At 35.5% G+C, this 19,061-nt stretch overlaps 2 protein-coding genes across 3 annotated transcripts; both read right to left on the reverse strand.

Annotated features, from left to right (window-relative positions):
* Positions 1-5,004: 5,004 nt before the first annotated feature.
* On the reverse strand, positions 5,005-15,156 carry LOC147399664 (PGR5-like A protein). 2 transcript variants are annotated; one of them, XM_086445120.1, is made up of 7 exons: positions 13,465-15,156; positions 13,299-13,361; positions 13,120-13,206; positions 11,813-12,050; positions 10,739-10,812; positions 10,484-10,582; positions 5,005-5,367 (listed from the first exon to the last, which is right to left on the reverse strand). In XM_086445120.1, the coding sequence occupies exons 1-7, from the start codon at positions 13,696-13,698 to the stop codon at positions 5,275-5,277; spliced, it is 888 nt and encodes a 295-aa protein (XP_086301246.1). In that variant the 5' UTR covers positions 13,699-15,156; the 3' UTR covers positions 5,005-5,274. The 2 variants fall into 2 exon arrangements, with proteins under 2 accessions (XP_086301246.1, XP_086301247.1); XM_086445121.1 differs by lacking the exon at positions 13,120-13,206.
* Positions 15,157-15,306: 150 nt separating this feature from the next.
* On the reverse strand, positions 15,307-18,443 carry LOC147399665 (factor of DNA methylation 2-like). Its single transcript, XM_086445119.1, has 7 exons — positions 18,290-18,443; positions 17,871-18,060; positions 17,149-17,330; positions 16,449-16,670; positions 16,137-16,349; positions 15,751-15,997; positions 15,307-15,587 (listed from the first exon to the last, which is right to left on the reverse strand). The coding sequence occupies exons 1-6, from the start codon at positions 18,371-18,373 to the stop codon at positions 15,758-15,760; spliced, it is 1,131 nt and encodes a 376-aa protein (XP_086301245.1). The 5' UTR covers positions 18,374-18,443; the 3' UTR covers positions 15,307-15,587; positions 15,751-15,757.
* Between the last annotated feature and the right edge of the window lie 618 nt (positions 18,444-19,061).

Genomic DNA, 19,061 nt, shown 5'->3' on the forward strand with positions numbered 1-19,061 from the left:
TTGGGTCCGGATCAGATTGAGGTCAATTTGGTATCGATCCAATGAAGATCAAATCGGATTTAGGACTAATCTTATATGTATCAGATTAGATTTTTATGGTATCTCAATATTAAGATCTAGATTTGATTCATTAATAGTTGGATTGAGCCAAATCCAATTTTTATATATAAAATCTAAATAAATTATATATATTTCAACAAATATATAATTTAATTTATATACTTTCAAAAGTATTATCGGATTAGGACATGGTTGATCTAGATTCGATCTAATAGGATATCAGATTGAAACTTTATCGAAATCCAAAATGTTGATCCAGAGTCAAAGCTATTGAATCGGAACACATCGAAATTCAGGTCTAATCCAATCCATTGATATCGTAGCACTACTTGAATGCACTAAGAGTTAAAATGTATATATTTTGAAACATCTCTAGTAAAATGTAAATCTCTAACCAAATTTTTATAAATAAAAAAAAAAAAAAAAATTTATATAATTTAGTTTGGGGTCAATCCAACAGATAGGAATTGTCCTTAAGATAAGTATTTTTGAAATGTGCATTATCAATATACATATGAATATTAGTTGTGGAATTCCGTGTTTGCACTATCCAAGTATGTGTTTTCTCACAAGTCATTGGTTCCCAACTCGTTAGAAATATCTCTTTATGAAAGTGGTGACATTAGATTTACTTTATTCACGATCTAAGATTAGATTTACTATATATTCCCTAATCAAAAGTTACTTTTATTGATGATTTAATGGTGAAATTTGTATTCTATTCAAATTTTTTATTTAGTGATTTTTTTAAAGACGTTTTGAATCAAATTAAAATTTTATTTGTTAATTCATAAAAAAATAAAAATAAAAAAAGAAATGACATGCTGGAGTTCGCACTTTCCTAACATGGAGGTGGGCACAAAACCATGAACGTTTTTCACTCGTATCTTGATGAAATTTTTTTTTGCTTCGTACACATCTCCATGTAAAGAAAGTGCAAAATGAGGTCAATCTATGAGTTCACTTCAGCATTTTTCATAAATAAATGTTGACTTTTAGTTAAAAAGATTAATATGATCTAGTGTTTTGCAATGGGTAAATCTAAATTTTGCAAAGAATATTGTTAAATTACCACAAAAAAAAAAAAAATTTAATGAAAAAAAAAAAGCAGCAATGGAAGAGGGTGGTTTCGTAATTTAGTCAGAAAACCAGGGGGATAATCTCGCACCTCAACTATATGTTTAAATACAGTTGTAACTTGTAAGCACGTGAGGAATAGATCTAAGAGAAATTCTTTAATGATTAGTGTGAACCTAGGATCAGGTAGAACGTCGTCCCTAACCCATACCGATGGAGTTTCCTTGAGATTCCTCTCTTACCTAGATGATCATCCATCCAACCGTCTAATATAAAGTTGATGCTTCACAACTTCCTTGAGATTCCTCTCCTATCGCTGGTTGGTTTGGTGTGAATTTCGATGTTCATCGCTTTTAATTTCAGTCGCTTTCGAAGACCGACACGTTATCAGTGCGGATTTGCTGTTTTTCATATAAAGAGGTTGATGTCCCTCCTCCTGATAGTACCACGTGGCAAATTCAATTGCCCACCAACCTCACTAAGAGACTATTGGTGGAATGATTTATATTTATTATTAAATTTCATTATTATAAAAATATTACTGAAGTGACTTTAAGATTGGACCTCACATTGCACGCCCCAACAAAAGCATATAAGAATTGTAGATACTTTTTCTCGAGATACTAGTGAAAAATATCAACAAATCTTCAACTATTAATCATAATTTTGATCATTCCTTTGTTAAGGCATAGCTCATGGTGAATGATTCGAAGAAGAAAAAAAAAAAAAAAAACTAACTAGGAATCTAATTTGTAATTAACATGAATACATGATCCCGTGAGCTTTAGATCCCATAGATTCCTTTTTGTTACATTTATATGATGTGATGTGAACTACACCAAAAAAAAATAATAGCGACAGTGCCGATCTAGCGACTTTGATTTGGACGAGATTCCTAACAGATTTAGTTTTCTTGGCCATATGACTCGAACAACTTCTCTCACGCCAGACATCTTTTTTTTTTTTCTCTCTCTCCCTATTACCACTTTTTTAGCCCTCCAATGAAGAATAAAGACATCAAATATCTTCCCTATTTTTTTTTTTACTACCTCTCTATTATGATTTTTCTTCTCTTTTCTTTTTCATGTTTAGATTTTCTTCCAACTTCAATTTTCTTTCTGTTTTTTTAATGATAATTTCTACTCTCATCTTTAATCTTCTTGGTCCTATAATCACAATTTGATGAAGGGTGATAAAGTTAATATATATTAAATAAAATAAAAAAAAATTATGTATTTTCGTCTTCATTACTCATTTTTATGAAGATTTCTAAAATTCTTGATTATATAACAACTTGCCTATATCAATCCAATCGAATGATTATAGTTGCATATGGATTTTTTAGGTTTAAGCACTTAATATAAGTTTTTAGCAAGATGAGCATGTGTCAACATTCAATAGTGGTGTCTATGTTTCATTTAAATGTATGTCAATATGTAGGTTTTCTAATTAAATCATCATTCGATGATCGTTATTAAAGTGAGCCCAACTATCATTTTGGTATCGAGACTATTAAGTTGATTGCACAAAGGGAGGGATGAGGAGTTTTACTTATGGATTCTAAAATGATGTTTGTAATCTTCCTTGGGGTCTAGATAATTATCAATTTACTCTACTCAAATTACTCCAAAACATTTTTTTTACTCTGATAGGCTAATAAGGCCATGGAGATAAATAAAAAAAGCTGGTGGCAGTGCTATCTTTCTATACACTCCTTCTCCCCCTTTCCATCTTTTTTCTTACATTGTTTTCTTTTCTTTCCCACCTTCTTCTCTCCCCCTTTTCATTTTTTTTATTTATACTGGGTCTGTTATCTCTTCCTCTCTCTTTTTCTTCCTTTATTTCTCCCACTCCTTCTTTATTTTCTTATAATTCCCACTCTCCTTTTCCTTGATCAAAATAAAGATTTGTTATTTCGAAATTTATGTGCTAAGCTGATGAACCAATGGCATTGGCACCACGGGTATTGGAAAAAAACGAAAGTGATTGATTAGCGGTAAAAAAATTAGGCGAGAAACTTTCTGAGAGGTTTAAATGATTGGATTTTTCTTGTTTTTCTAATAGGCATGGCATCATGCCAATTTTTTTTTTTGAAAGTAATCATGAACTTGGGTTCCAAGGGAGTCGAACATAAGATCCCATGTCTTACCAACTTGTTAAGTTGGCATCTTCATGGCACATTACCGTTGGTTCATCAGCTTAGCACATAAATTCCAAAATAACAAATCTTTGTTCTAATCAAAGAAAGGCAAAGGGAGGAGGGAGGAGGTAGGAGGGAGGAGGGAGGGGGGAGAATTATATCTTTCAATTGCAAATATTACTCCTTAAGTCTAAAGGAGAAAAACCTTAATATTTGGAAGTTGATTCTTCAACAATATGAGAGAGAGAGAGAGAGATTTACCCCAATCCTTATGTATAACATTTAGAGATTAGCAAAAATAGAAAATAAAATAAAATGCAAGTAGCGTGGAGAGTAGGGACGACGACCCTCTATACATAGGGTTAGAACTCTAGATATTTTTTCCTACCAAACTTGAGTTTGGTTACGACTCTTAATTGATAGGAGAAAAGCACAACCCATGCTAATTATTATAATACATATCAAATTATTAAATAAAATAATTCAATTATACCCTAATTGATTTTGGACACTTATTCAATCAAAATTGAAATAGAATAAGGCAAGCAAGGTGTTAGTGGCCAATGTGAAACTGAGTTCGACAGATTTCGAACCTATATAGTGGGATCAACTCTCCACATGCCTTACTGATTACTCAGTTAAGTTGTCATCTTCAACTCCTATTCGCTCTCTTTTCTTTTGTCCACTTTAAATTCATAAAAATCTATCATGGATTTTTTTTTTTTTTTTTTAAATTTATATGATTCATTAAAACTTATAATAATCTTTCGGTGAATGTGATTTGCATTTTCATTTTCACTTGCATGCATTCTACTAATTTTACCCCAATAGTAATTTATCATCAATTTGGACTCAAGGATGATTTAAGCCCCTAAATAATTATATAGTATGAGTTGGCAAAACATATAGGTATGTTTAGTGAGAATTGCATTATTGGTGAGATCAAATCATAAGTTACATCTAACAACGGTTACCCTTACAGGGGAATAACCCACGTGATGACTAAGTGGGCTAGCTTGGCTTTGTCACGCACGCTAGCTGTCCCACGTGACGAAGAGTGAGCTCTATTGTGGCGCTGTTTACGCAATTTCTTTTATGTTTGAAGATATTTATAAAGTTAAAAAAAGAAAAAGAAAAAGAAAGGCATCCACTCGTATCTTAAGATTCAGATTTTAGATTCTTACGGATGGGGAAGGTAATTAGGAAGCTTGCAACTTAAGGAAACCGTGGAGTTTTCTTGGCTTATAAGTGACAAACTAATCGGGTTAGCCACACTTAATATTTTTTTTTCTTTCTAATAATTTAATTCTGAAAATTAAATAAATCTGTAATAGATAATGTGAGGCCTTGATCTAATCACACGAACTTCAATGATATTTACTCGATGAAACTTATCAAGAATTGTGAATTTTGAGTCGACTCAACTCAGATGATAAATGAAGGTGTTGTTTCTTGCAAAACCACCTCTCTGATGCTCAAGTTAGAAATTAATTTTTGGAAGACCTTAATAATGAAAATTTATTTGTTCCTTTAAGTTTCTTTAATTCACGGGAATTAAGAGTTGGGTCATGTTGCATGAGTTTGGAATTTGGATCGTGCAATTCAATTTATTCTCACGGGGTATCTCAGACTTTTTCAACTCTGATCTTTTTAGTTTGAATTTACAATCCATGTGGACTATTCTTATTGGTTGATATTTCCATGCACGCACACTCAACTTAATAAAAGATTCAAGGTATCGAACATGCCCTTTTTCGCTTATTTTATGACCCTTTACTTCTTGTTTATAATGGCCAAAAAATTATCTCAAATTAGATCTGGCATACAAAATGGCTCAATCAGTTAGATTCCAACATGGCGTCTACACCTGATTAGATGTGGTTTTATGTCAATAATACATTTTGCTAAGGAGAGGAAAAGAATGAGACTGCTGTACATAAGCCAAGAGATCCCAAAAATCAGGTTATCGGCCATAGCAAAATATCCCTCCGAGGCTCCTACATCCATCTTTGGAGTCGGTTTGTTCTCTTTTTCCGGACCAGATAAATGCGGCCATAGACCCATCGTTTCTTGGGTCTTGCATTCGATTGCTGCACGAAAGACCCATTCACCAAATAAAATGAATGTTAAAAAGACTTGTCTTGAACATTGATAAATGAGGCCTGGGTGGGTAGAGCTCATACACGACAAAATTAAATTATTTTTTGCTTGTTCCAACACTGAAGATCCCGCAATCCGCAGATTCTAAGCTTATCTAAGTCCTAAAGTAATAGATGCACTTGTGGGTAGTTTAAGTAAATTCAATCTCCAAGTTTGAACCAACTAGAAAATATAGTGTGATACCTGACACATGCTATTTGACCTTTATAACACATACGATATTCAAATACAAGTGATATGGAGGATGAAAGATCCATGTATACACAGAAAAATCTTCTAACACAGAAATTTTCCTCAATTTTGAGAAGATTCAAGATTTTTTTCACCTTTAAAGTGATGGAATTATGTCAAATGATCACAAATATCCAGAGAATAGAAATACCCCCATGTTTAAAGATTCTATAAATTTAGATCATTTGTGTCTTATCAGTCAGCTAGTAATCATTAAGGATGATAACGAGCATGCTTGAACACAATACTAACCATGGTTCAACCCTACAATATGCCACCTATATATATATATTATATGAAAAAGAAATCAATCATGTAAGTGGCTTGACTAATTACTCAAGATTCAAGTGATGTTAGCAATGTACAACACAGTCAAAGTTGATTACCATGGAGTTAAGCTAAGTTTGGGATAAGTGAGGCAACAATATTCTGATACAGACATTTGTGACTCTTGAAGTCTATAACAGTATAAACAAATTGTTGAGTTCCCCTACTTCCTAACCTTTCCAAGCCTAAGAATCTCCTAAAATATCCAAGAGGCCAGAAAAAGTGACAACTAGGCGGTGATGTTCCTATCACCCGGTGAATAAATGGCACATTACATCTTGTTTTCGTGTCTTTGATGCATGGCATGACTATTTAGCTGAGTTCTATGAATGAGATGATTGTTCCAAAGAATTTTATTCGAAAAAGGAGATGAATGCTTTCACTCTTAGAAGAATAGGGAATCCCCCCCCCCCCCCCCCCCCCGCGCCAATCTTTGGATGCGATCTTCTTTAAAGCAATAGAAAAGATTTTAGGAAGCAAAACCTACCTTTTCTGTAATGTTTCTAGAGACGATAAAACAGCTTTGTCATTTAATTCTAAAGCACTTACTCAATAGTTCAAAACTTGAAATCACCACATAAATCTTCTCAACCTTTTGTACATAGAAATGCTTCGTACAGAAGGAACTCTCACACCTGATTTTTGGTAGACTCATAAAAATAGATGAAAAGCTGTAGCATGCCAAATTCAAGGATCCTCTATTGGGAGGCATTGAAACCTAATGTCCTAAAGCATATATGCTTATTAGTCATTGATCAAAACGAATCACTTTTCACTGAACCCATTGAGATCAAGATTGATTATGATAAAGTGTAACACCCCGGATTTTCAACTCATATCTCGAGGAAATTAAATGGTGAGATTTGGAAGAAAATGTCGAAGGAGAGATTTAGAGTAAAATACTCGAATATTGCTATGATTAATTTTGAGGAAAATCGACTTCGCCATTAGATTCAAAAGGATCGAAATATATACATTAGCCTGTAAGCAAGTCCGAATTCGAATTCGGATAGAGAAGTTATAGAATCCTCGAATTTCGTGTTAAGTGGGACCCAAAACAGTAGAATTTCGTTAGAGCGAGAATTGAAAAGATTTGATGACACCATTAGATCCGAATCGAAAAATTATTCGAAATGGTATATTCGTTTGTCGTTTTCCGAGTCCGAATAGTTAAGTTACGATCGAAACTAGAAATAAGGGGGAAATTACAAGTATGCCCCTCAGCTTTATTATAAAAAGGGATCTGATTTCTTTTATTTCATTTTCCTCTTCTTCTCTAAGAAAACCCCAAACGATTGCCACTTCTCCACCCTAGGGTTTCGACCCATTTCCGTCAAGTTTGTGCGCGAACGAAGCCGAGTTGAACCTCGACGAAGAAGGCAAAGTTGTCGGCCACGACGAGGGCTACAACTTCACCACCTTTGGTTGTTCATTCTTGTTTGTTTTCTCCATCCTCCATCAAAACCAGCCGGGTAGCTCGAGTAAACCTCCACATCTTCCGTCCGAGGGCTTCATCAAGTTAGGAGATAGGTCTATGCTTCATTTTAGAGGAGAAGGAAAACGTCATTGTCGGATACCTTGCAAACCCTCGCTCGTTTCGCATCCAAGTCAGCCCAACCTCGACTCTTGAGCCATCCAACCTTGAGTTGTAGTGCTAGCTTGTACCCGTGGCGTTCACAAACAAGTAGGGGACTTTCAATTTCTATTGGTAACTTTAGATTTCTCAATGTGCATTTAGGGTTTTGGAAACAAAACTTATTGTTTGCTTTTGAATCGTAGAAATTGGTGTTTGATTTCAAATTCATGGTAGAAGTAGGTGTTTTGTTTATGTTTTATCGAATTTTGATAACAAAATCGTGGGTGGGTTGAATGATTCGAAGAATGGAAGAAGAATCCGAAACATGGATCGAAAACTCGAAGGTTCGAGTAAGGTTCAGGCTGTGGGTGGGAAGGGTCGGTGCCACCGGCACCTACCGAAGGCATTCTGTCGGTCCCACCGACAGAATGTTGCTTCTGCCGCCAACAAAATCAAGAAGCACCCGAAAATTTTGTTCTGTCGGCAGGACCGTCGGTCCCACCGACATCTGCCGATGACCAATATGTCGGTTCCACCGACAGAATCCTGGTTCTACCACCGACAGCCACCGACAGACACAGTTTTGATCAGAACAGTGTTCTGACTCTTGGCTTGACCTCCTCACACCTTATACACTATTTTCCACCCTTTATTTTATTAAAAACATTTAAGTAAATGTCCATTTACTTTAAGTTCTTTAATGAAATTAAGGTTTTACCCCCCATTTCGGAACAATGGGAATGGTTTTAAGATCCAAATCTCAAAGGATCAAAATCCGAATTTTGGTTTAAAGAACAAAACGTAATTTTCGACGTTTTCGGCAAGTTTTCAAAATGAAATAACTTTCGCGTTTCTTTGAATTAGATTACAAAAACTATATGGTGTCGAATCTCATGATCGAGACTTTCATTTCGAAAAACCCGTTTTCAATTTCGAGAACTTTGAAAAATTGAGTTTCTGACACTTAGCCAAATTTTCACCAGCTTTCTCTATTTTTAACAGCTTTGGTCCTGAGCATCGCTGGGACCTTGTTTTTGAATAAACTTCGGAGGTTTTCAATGGAAAGACCAAAAGAATGACTTTGAAAGATTGAAAATGAATGGTTGATTTGAAAGGATGAAAAATGAGAATGTTGAGAGAATGGGAAAAGGGAATGAACAGTAAAATGTCAGAATCACACCCGAGAGGTGATGTCTGCGTTTTACATTGTATGTTGTGTGTAGGTTGGTGAAAGGATATCCAGGTTATTAATGAAAGGGTTGCATGTTTATTTCCGATTATGTTAGCGCTTGCGCTGAGTACTGTTATTTATTTTAGGCCGATTGGCCACGGTTGCATGGTAGGAACTGGATATTCGTTCTCAACCCTGTTCTGTTAATTTCTCTTTTGTTTTAAATGAAAAATCATATATGTACGTAGCTATTTTGTGAGCTGTTAAAGGATTTGTGAATGCCTGAAGGGATAGTGTGTCACATCATCCGGAGGGGTACACTATCCTGGGATGTACGGTAAGGACCACCAAACTCATACGTGGTATGGGACGCGTATGAGAGTGGAGTCACAACTGGAATCCGGGTCCATTCATTTCTTATCTTTACCAGTGAACGTGTATTGTAAAGGTGGTCGTATACGAGTGGAGTGTCATTTGGGAATCACATGCACGCCCGATAGGCATAGACGAAGATGATTAGTCAGTGATCACTAACAATCTAGTAGTAGTAGAACGTTCTGACACATCGAAAAGAGACCCATTGCTTACGGTCACGTCAAACGGCCAGCCTGAGCCGGATAAATGGTCACCAATGTGGTAAGTGCAGCGACCGGCCACAAAATCAGGAACTAAAAGCCAGAGAGAAATTGTAACATCATGTCCCGACTGGGAGCGATCCAGTCGTGAATCCCAACTCTTTAATTCCAATACTCCACCATTTGTATTATGTATCTGTTGTTATATTTCGAATTACAAACTGAGAAGCATGTCTATTATTTTAATGTTGTCAACATTATTTGCATAAAATGGAAAATGTATAATGAGTATGGATAATTGATGTTATGTGTAATTTTTAAACTGTTTAGTTGCTCATCCCTGGCTATATGTACCAGTTGATCGTATTTTATCTTGTAAAACCTTGCATGTATTAAAATGTTCAGTATGCTTTATTCGATCATGCTTAGGAAGGGTTATTAGTAGGAATTGGCTGTGGACTTACTGGGTAACCATTGTTACTCACCCTTTCCTTCCTATTTTTTTTAGTTTCAGCACTTGCAGCTGTCGAGGCAGGCGTAGAGGCAGTAATTGAGGAGTATCTGGTCGATCAGATCGACGATCAGATTTTATTGCCTGGTGAGCACTAGGACCACATCCCTTAGTGTTGTCAGTTTCATCCAGGATGTATGTAGTTTTTGGATTTGAGAGTTTAGGCCTCTATTAGAGTGAGAGTGTTTTGGTAAGCCTGTATATTGATAAATCTTCCGCACTCTGATCTACTTACATGTTAGATGTAATTAGTCTTCCGCTGTTATTTTCCTGTATCTACATTTTTATATACAGGTTTTGTTATAAATTGGTTTATCAGGTTTGAGTTCCGTGAAACGCTAACATAAATAGAGGAGACCATGCCGAAATTTCGAGGTGCCACCTAGTACCTTGGGATTTGTGTTAGCGTTTGGCGGGGCGCCACATAAAGGGTCACTTTTGTTGATGATGGTAATTTCCTAAAGATTTCTCAAAACAAAGGAAGTACCAAATGGCGCAATTATTATTATTCAGTGCCTATAAAAGAATCCAATAAAAAAAACTATTTTCACTTTAACTTCGATTAAGAATGATTAGTGCAAGCAAAATAGGCTCTATATTAGTTCAGTTAAGCAAAAATATTTGGAGGTAAGAAACAGAAGCAGAACAACATTACCTCGACCTTGGGACGGAATTCCAGAAAGCTTTCACAAACATGGCAGTCTGTTCTATGGAGAGATTGATTAGATTGATCTGTCCCCACAAATGCAAAGACCTGAAAAGAAATGCTAAGTAAAGTAGCATCTAATGGGATGCCTTGAAATTTTTTTTTTTGTGCTAAACATGAATGAAGAAATAGGTTGACAATTATTAGAAAAAAAGATTTTGGAAACCCTTAAACCAATAAGAACAGTGATTTATCATATTATACCTCCTCCCCGCAATTTGGGCATGCCCCCTTCAATGCCACCAAGTCATTCCTCCACAATCCCTTAAGCGCTCCAACTGTCAATAGTGATGGTCAAGTGATAACATTCAGATCATAATAAAAACACAGGTCCCACATGATACGGCCATATCCATAACAAATTGATGGAAATGCACAAAACATAATACTTGGTTCAGAGAAAATCAGAGTTGATAGGGTCAACTACCAACATGGCCCAACCTAGTTTCTGAAACTTGCCAAAAGAAATCTAATGTAATGAACCCTCTGGTAATTTAATTTTACAGTAATCAAGGTCATAGGCCCTTTCCAACCATTATTCATGTATCCAATTGCTTACAACCAAGGGTAGTTTTCAGCTTTATGGTAGGTTGTACAAGTAGAAGAATGCAAAAAAAAAAAAAATTGTAAAAATCAAGTTGGATAAGCATGATTCACTGATCTATGTTCCACCTACTATGACTGCAGCACTATTCCATGAGCTGCATCCACTCACCCAATGTAGTACCATACAACCCTCTAAGATGGCAAATAGAAATTATTTCATCAACTAACATAATTCTATTTCCCATGAAAAGTTAAAGACATCCTGGAAGAATATGTTTACTTTCATATAATGGTTCACGAGAATGTCAAGATGATGCTTACATTAGCATCTGATATTTTATTAAGCCATATGAACCAAGATAAACGAAGAAATTTAAAATACTCTTCCAGTGCCCCTAACTGTAAAAAATCATTGAAGTTGTTTGAATGTGTTATAATGCTTTGTAACATTGAGGAAATAAATTGAGCCAAGCTTTTGCTGTGCTTCAATGGTGTGTTTTAATCTTTAGCTAAGGTGTGATAAATAATTTAAGAAATTGGGGTGTAATTAGCAAAAGTTGTGATGCCAATAACAGCTCTCTCATTGTTTCAGATCATACATAAATGGCCAGGAAGACTGCTTCAACCTATGGTAGTCATGTGAAAGACTCATATCTTGCATAAAGCACCACACTGCATAGAATTATAGGCCCAAGATGAGCAAGATTGAGGAAATTGAATGAATATTGTTACCAGAGGCTAATGCAATGGGGAAACCAATCACAGACCCCATTGTCATGAGGAGAATTCTGTTCACCGTCGCAAGAAATTCTGATGCAGATACTGTGTTGTTTGAGTAAAGTCTTGAGTTGAATGCATCCTGATAAGCCAAGACAATTGTGTAGATGGTAGGCACTAGAAAGGCTAAACCGCCAAAAGTGAGTAATAAGATCCAGACGCTTGCTAACGCCAAAACCTGTGAAGGATCTTCCTGCCCTACACCCAGTCATTTTCAATCTTCAAGTCGAGTAAAAAATAGCGCTCCTATGTAGTACGTAAAGGGAATTAACCAAGAAAATATTTGAAATTAATGTAATGCGAAAAGATCTAGAAACACATATTAACAAAAGATATGACCTTTAATAGAATTAAGGAACAAGACTGCGTTGAGGGGCCATAAATGATAGTGATGAGATTCTGTTGACAAGAAGTCACAATGAACTTGAGATCTATTTTGATGAGCCCAAGCTCATACATCATATGTTGCCCAGCAACTCATAATCCACAACATCAACTGGTGGGGCCATAGGCTCATAGGACAAAATCAAACTAAACAGAGGATCTTAATCTTCTAATCCAAAGCTATAACTTACATATGAAAAAAAAAAAAAATTAATTGGGAAAAAAGAGAGAACGTTCAATGAGGCGACTTTGCAATGAAATGTTAACACAAACATGTTCCACGGTAATGGCGATTTGTTAATAAATGAGTTACCAGACTCTGAGAGAAGCTTCTCTCCCAATAAACCAGTTGCTTTTAAGTACTAAAAAATTGTAATAAAATGAATTATGGAGGTATTTGACAATTAACCCAGTGACCCTATAGGACTTATTACTGCTTGATTTTATTTGGACATGCAATTGAATTTTGATTTACTTCACAAAACAAACGGGCATGCTGTACTGGATCCAAATTCACATATTGGATGTTTCTATAGATAGTACTGGTATGATCATATGACCATGTTCTATTCAGGGAGATTGTCTTTTGGAGAGATGGCAGAGTAGTTGATAGCTCTGGTAGTTCTGAACAACAAAGTATCGAGGGTTTGAATCCCACTCTCTTTTCTTTTGCTTGTTGAATAGATTTTTTTCTTTATTTGTTTCGCCTGGCTAGGCTAGGTAGGACAGGATAGCCGAGCCAGATTTTTGAGCTGGCCAATGAACCCACTAAGATTGTCACCAATGTTATGTGAGGATTGAAGAACCAAATATTCGGTATGAGTGTAAGTTTTCGTTCATGGTTTCTCTATGTAATTCATCATTCAAAAGAGAATTACCTCAGCATCTGCATAGGTCGAGTGTCGCCTAAGGCTACAACGAGGATACTTTACGACAGATTTCGAACCATACCACCGCAATTTCAGCTGTTCCCCCATTGTTTTAAAATACATAAATTAGAAAAAATTCATCCAAATGTCAATTACAATTTACAAGAAAAGTTCAAGTGCATTATTACCTCTACTTTATCGAACATGTCATCAACAATCAAAGGTTTCCCACTGTAGTACGCATCGCGTGCCTACCCGGAAACAAATAAAAATCGATTATTTTATTTCTCCTTGAATGAAAAATCTAGAATTCAAAATCCCTAATTTAGCAGTGGAAGATGAACAAGAACATACTTGACGATAAAGGGCTTCTAGGGTATCTTTGCTTGCGGTCTCAATAGGTCCGACGAAGATACAGGAGGGACCCTCGGCTAAGGCGAGTCCAGAGTGGGAACTGCGGCCACTACAGCCGTTGATCTTCATCGAGATTCTTAGGGTTCTATTGATTTGAGCTGTGATGCTGTTGTTCCTTGAGATATCAAACGTAGGACCGGACACGTGCGGAGATAAGGTGCTCGTGCCGGCCATGAAACCCAAAGTGTTGTTGGATTGGTGTTGAAGTCTTGAAGGGGAAGAGACATGGGAGTGCGAGTTCAGCAGTTGAAATGAAACTCAGCCACAGAAAGGGCGGGTATTTATTAGGTGATTTGACGAGAATACCCTTTCATATGACCCCTTAAAATTTGACACGTAAACGCCCAAATAACCTCAAAAAGGAAAATAGCAAGCAAGGGTCCCACTATAAAAACTCAAAACAATCATGAAATAGATGCTTATCCACATAAAATGTGATTTTTTCTTTTTTTTCCTATTTGGGAAAATCTTCAATAACCACTAAAATGGTGGGCCTAAACTTATGAATATAGTGGACCCAATTTCTTTTGTCCAAGATAGTCCAAAGAAATTATACCTATTTTCACTTTCAGCATCAACTCTTCTAAAATGAAACTCCAACATCTTATTCATGGAGTTGTAGTTGAAAACTTGAAATCATTATAAGGTTCCAACACGAAATGTCGATCATGGCGTGCCCCCAAAGCTAAGTTTGAGTTTTTGTCCTTACGATCCTATAAGAAAATGCAACATGGCATACTCCAACTCACTGATCATGTGGCACAATATTTGATGTAGGTCCACAACCCAAATCAGTCTGATTGGTGAATTCTATAGAAATCATGTTGGTCTAAAACCTAATGCTTTTATACATGTTCATATAGAGAAATTTTTTACCCTTAGAAAAGATAATTCGGATATCAAAGAATCTTAAATAGATTAGACCAATCACAGGACGCCATGTGTACTGAATTCTTTCCTAATGTGGGTATTGTTTAGTATGTTGGGGATACCCTCAATACATACCGTGTCTTGTTATTGATCAATCCGGAATTTCACGGATTATGTAAAATCCCAGATTAACTTTTCTATGAGCAAAAAAATTTCTCAATATGTATCAGTCAGTGCGGGCTGAAACAGTGTCTCGTGGCCTTTTAGATTAGGTACCCAGGGTCATAACAACATTGTTCAACCCAAGTTATATGGTGGCCTGTCTAAAAGAGAGTAGAGGCGCCTGGGCCAAACCAAACACCACACCAAAGTTTCATTATCACACATCATTACACTTAAATAAATTTCCCAAAGATGGCAATAACCATTTTTTCCCACCAAAAGAAAGAGGAGAGAATATAGAGGGTTTTCTCTTAAATAAAAACCCTTGAAAAAGAAGAAAGGAGTGAGTTAAATAAATGGTGATCCCAACGTCAGAACCGCATATTGGTTGATTTACATAACCAATCATGAAGTGAAGTTTTTTTCTCTCTCAGTAATTATAAGTCTCTCTGATATTCTTGAACAAAAACAGAAATCTTCTACTATGATTTCTTCTTCAAACAAAATCCTAGAAAAAGAAAATTAAGGGAAAGATATTTTGGGTTCATTTATTTTTATTTGATGTTGTATTTAGTTTCATCAATTTGTGTGGTATGATGAAAAGTATGGAATTAGAAGATCACTAAATAACCAACCATTCAGTGCAGAAGATAAAAAGTAGAAAGTAGCTTTTGGGAAAAAGTAGAAAGTAGTTTCCTTTCGCATTTTAAAAAGCTAAGATTTTTACTTTTTATCAGTAATTTTCTAAAATGAATCCAAACAAGCCTTTTAACTTTTAAAAGTAAAATAGTTATTTTTTTATGTGTATCCAAAAGGGCTTAGTTTCACCAGAAAATGTTCAATACATTTTAAGAGTTTCACTAGTTCAAAACTTAGCTTGCTCGATACGATGGACTGGGTTGAACCAGAGGTGCCCAACATTTCGATATATATGTACAAGTTGTCCTCTTCTGGTTCTCTACTCTGCCTCTCAAACTTTTCCATTGATTTTCAACTTTCGCCTCTTCAAGATATCCAAGGAAAATGTGTACCTAGTTTTGGATGAAAGAAATAGGGAAAAAAAAAATTAGGTTCATCAGATCACATATCTTGTTAAAGAAAAATAATAGGCATTTTATACATAAATTTAATTAGAGTGTAAGCATAGATAACTATTTTATCAGATTTCCCATATTAGTTAAGTCTTTGGCTTACCCTGTCTTTAAGATCTCCGCCGCTTAAAAGACTTGAGGCTCTTCATTTGCTTTAAGATGTATTGGATGACCTCCTTCAAACTGGCTTTCCTTTCTTCTTTGAAATTCCAAAGTTCGGGAACTGAGTATCTCCCACTTGCATTATACTCATTTATCTCCAACAACGCCATAGTCACCGCATCATAAACTTCCTCACCCCATTCATGTTTTAGCTCACTTAGTTTTTCGTCCTTTTCATCTATTATTTCCTACACCTCTCAACAGTTTATTAGTCATTATCTATGACTCATTACATAAAAGACTGATCAAAAGCTATCCATGAAACTGTACTCAAATGGGCATGAAAAAAAAGTGACAATAGAAATTTTGAGAGATTTGATTACATACATGAAGCTTTCCGTCGATGTTGATATTTTTAAAGGGATACCAATTTGAATTTTTTATGTGGTCTTGCCAGATTGAGCATAACTCAACAGATTTCATATCCCCTTCTCCATCTGAGAACTTCTTTGAGCACACATCTCGAAAAGGTTTCTCATTGAGCTCCCCTAGTCGCTTGATCCCAATTGCCGCACGTTTAGTCAACATTTCACGCAGACCCTGAAAATCAATAAAAAGTTGCTTTTGAGGAATATCGGTTTCTTGGGGCTAATTCTTCAAGGAATCCAATTATGCAAAAATTATTAAGACAATCTTTACATCAATCAAAACTTTGCGTGCTTCCTGCAGCTCATGGTTACTTCTACACTCTTTGATCATAAGAGTTCGATTAAGGGTTACCAAATCTTCAATTTCATCTCCTTTCTCATCCATTTCTTTGATCAAAGCATCAACCTTCTCTTGAAGCTTGAAATTATCATCACCTCCCATGTGCTTTAGTCCTGAAAATTTTCCTTGCATTGGGTCTAGCTTTATGTTCAACTGCATTCAAGATGCAATCAGAGAGAGGTTCAATGGTTTTCACTTGCATACAAAAATTTAATTTTCACGCCACACACTTACGCAAAAAAAGAAAGTTTTTTTTAGGTATAAAACAGGACTAATAGTGGAGCATAAATAAAGCAAGAGAAACACCAGGATTGTAATTTAGTGTCTTAATATCAAAGAATTATGGGAACCATGCTTGGTATGCTAAGAAATGAACCATGGGTGTTAGAAGTTAAAATTATTATTTGCATTGTCATTTCCAAACTTTAGTACAAAGCATGATCTATAACAAGGAATGTGAGTAATCTCTTTCTTATGATATAGTTAGTTATTATACCAGAATAACTTTAAGTAGATATAAGTAATTAAGAGTGTAATGTCAAACAATTTTAAAGAAATAGTCCAATTCAAAAACAAGTTTGATCAAGTTAGGACAGGTCGAGCATAGTTCTGGATTCAAAAGTGAACTTACATTCTCCATCACAACTAGTGGTTTCTTTCTCTTGAGGTCAATTTGTGCCTCACGCCTCTCCAATTCTTTAACTCGCTGGTCAAGTTCTTTCTTCTGAGCTTCTAAGTTCCACTTCAATCTTTCATTCTCTTGTTGAAACTTAAGAGAACGATCATATGCAACGCACTGCATCTTCCTCATTTCTGTCGCAAATATGATAACTTAGAAATGTTTGATTGCAAAGGTAAGGTAAAATCTAAATCGACAATTAAAAAGTCAATATTTTGATCCATGGGTCAAATTCCAATCATAAATTTCCAAAAACCTCATTTACATACATGCTTTCAAAACTCATCCAAGACCGAGACATGTTGCCCAAGTCGTCTCAGTATCAGGCATGGACAAGACATACAAGTCAATGTATCGGACAAGATTTAAAACCCCACGTTCATTTTTCTCATTGTTGTACGAGTCATCTCAAACGTATCGGAAAACTCGACCGAGACGACTTGGTATCTGGCATGGACAAACCGAGTTTTAAAACCATGTTTACATAAGCATATAAAACATTAAATTAAATTAAATGGTATCGAGTGGGTTTTAAGCAACCCATAGAGGATGAATGGGTCATGGTTACAATTGGGAATTTGATTTACAGATAGAAGTTTATTTTCAGAATTAAAAAACAAGTAGTTCTTGAAGTTTACCACAACAAAGGCAATAATTAGTTCTAGAATATTCACCTTCAATGTAACCTTGATGAAGCTTATCTTTCTCCTCCATTGTCCTACTAAGGGATGTCGAAAGCTCATTACACCTCTGTTCCATTTCTTCCAACCTCTGATTTTTTATATCGATTTCCTTAGCCAAATTGCTAAAAAGATTGCGTAGTCTTTGTAATTCTCCGTACATTTCGATCGTTCTTAAGGAACCCTAAAACCCAAATCGTGCTCAAAAACAACATTTTCTCTCGATTAAAATCATCCTTAAAAAAAAAATGCTTCAAAAATCAAAACCCAATCAAAAGAAAATTATGGAGACAAGGCATTTAAGATACAAAATTCACATTCAAACACTCATGAATCATGATCACCATCAGCAAAAACACACAAATTATGCAAGAAATTGAAGGAAAAAAAAGAGAGGAAAAGATTTTACCAACCTGAGCTAAGGCGTCTATGAAGTGTCCTTTGTTCGAGCTTTCTCGAACTTGAAATCTTTGTAATTGGAGCTTTTTTTTATGCATTTTACGCTTAAATATTCTAAAAAGAAAAGCAGAAGAAAGTGAAGAACTGACACGTACAAGTCGTGCTTTGCCATTAACAGAATATTACAGAGAAAATAACTTCAGTATACGATATTCTCTTCTCTGTGAATACGATCAGAAACGTGGCAGTGTTAGAACCGTTGATCATAGAATATTGCAGAGAGAATAACTTCCGTATACGATCTTATTCTCTTCTCTGAGTAGACGATGATAAACGTGGCAGTGTTAGAACCGTTGATTAAAAGGATAATAGTTCTGCCGTTAGATCTACAGTTTAATTTGGCGGGAAAGAGATTGTTTTATCTGCTACATCCGCAGTCGGTCCAATAAGCACAATTCTGGGCCAAACAAAGGATGGGTCAAAGCCCAAAATCGCACCAGGGACGGGCTGGCCCATTAACTTGCTTACAATTGACGTGTTTCTATTTTTGTGATTAGTTTTGGGTCATTGTTGGTCCTTTTTCTATTTATTGTAACTAATTGGTCACATCTGATAAAGATTTTTCATTGAACGACTCTTGACTTCTATGACAAGCCCATTTATTTCACACCTCATAACTCCCACATCAATTAGAAAGTTGGTTTACAAATTAATTAATAAAATATATAAAAATTAATAATTTAATCTCTTTCATTAAGAGAAAAATATATGTGATTGATACTAGGT

Source organism: Akebia trifoliata, chromosome 6 (genome assembly GCF_017979445.1).
Source record: "Akebia trifoliata isolate Shusen 1 chromosome 6, ASM1797944v1, whole genome shotgun sequence".
Taxonomy (NCBI): Eukaryota; Viridiplantae; Streptophyta; class Magnoliopsida; order Ranunculales; family Lardizabalaceae; genus Akebia; species Akebia trifoliata.

What these genes read in the sequence shown, in the direction of transcription:
- LOC147399664 (XM_086445120.1), bottom strand. Translation starts at nt 13,698, where the DNA reads ATGGCCGGCACGAGCACCTTATCTCCGCACGTGTCCGGTCCTACGTTT. An exon ending in ACATGTTCGATAAAGTAGAG is followed by an intron (nt 13,207 to 13,298) that starts GTAATAATGCAC and finishes ATGGGGGAACAG; the next exon opens with CTGAAATTGCGGTGGTATGG. An exon ending in GCCCAAATTGCGGGGAGGAG is followed by an intron (nt 10,583 to 10,738) that starts GTATAATATGAT and finishes ATTTCTTTTCAG; the next exon opens with GTCTTTGCATTTGTGGGGAC.
- LOC147399665 (XM_086445119.1), bottom strand. Translation starts at nt 18,373, where the DNA reads ATGCATAAAAAAAAGCTCCAATTACAAAGATTTCAAGTTCGAGAAAGC. An exon ending in TCATAGACGCCTTAGCTCAG is followed by an intron (nt 18,061 to 18,289) that starts GTTGGTAAAATC and finishes TTTGGGTTTTAG; the next exon opens with GGTTCCTTAAGAACGATCGA. An exon ending in CACGCAAAGTTTTGATTGAT is followed by an intron (nt 16,350 to 16,448) that starts GTAAAGATTGTC and finishes ATTGATTTTCAG; the next exon opens with GGTCTGCGTGAAATGTTGAC.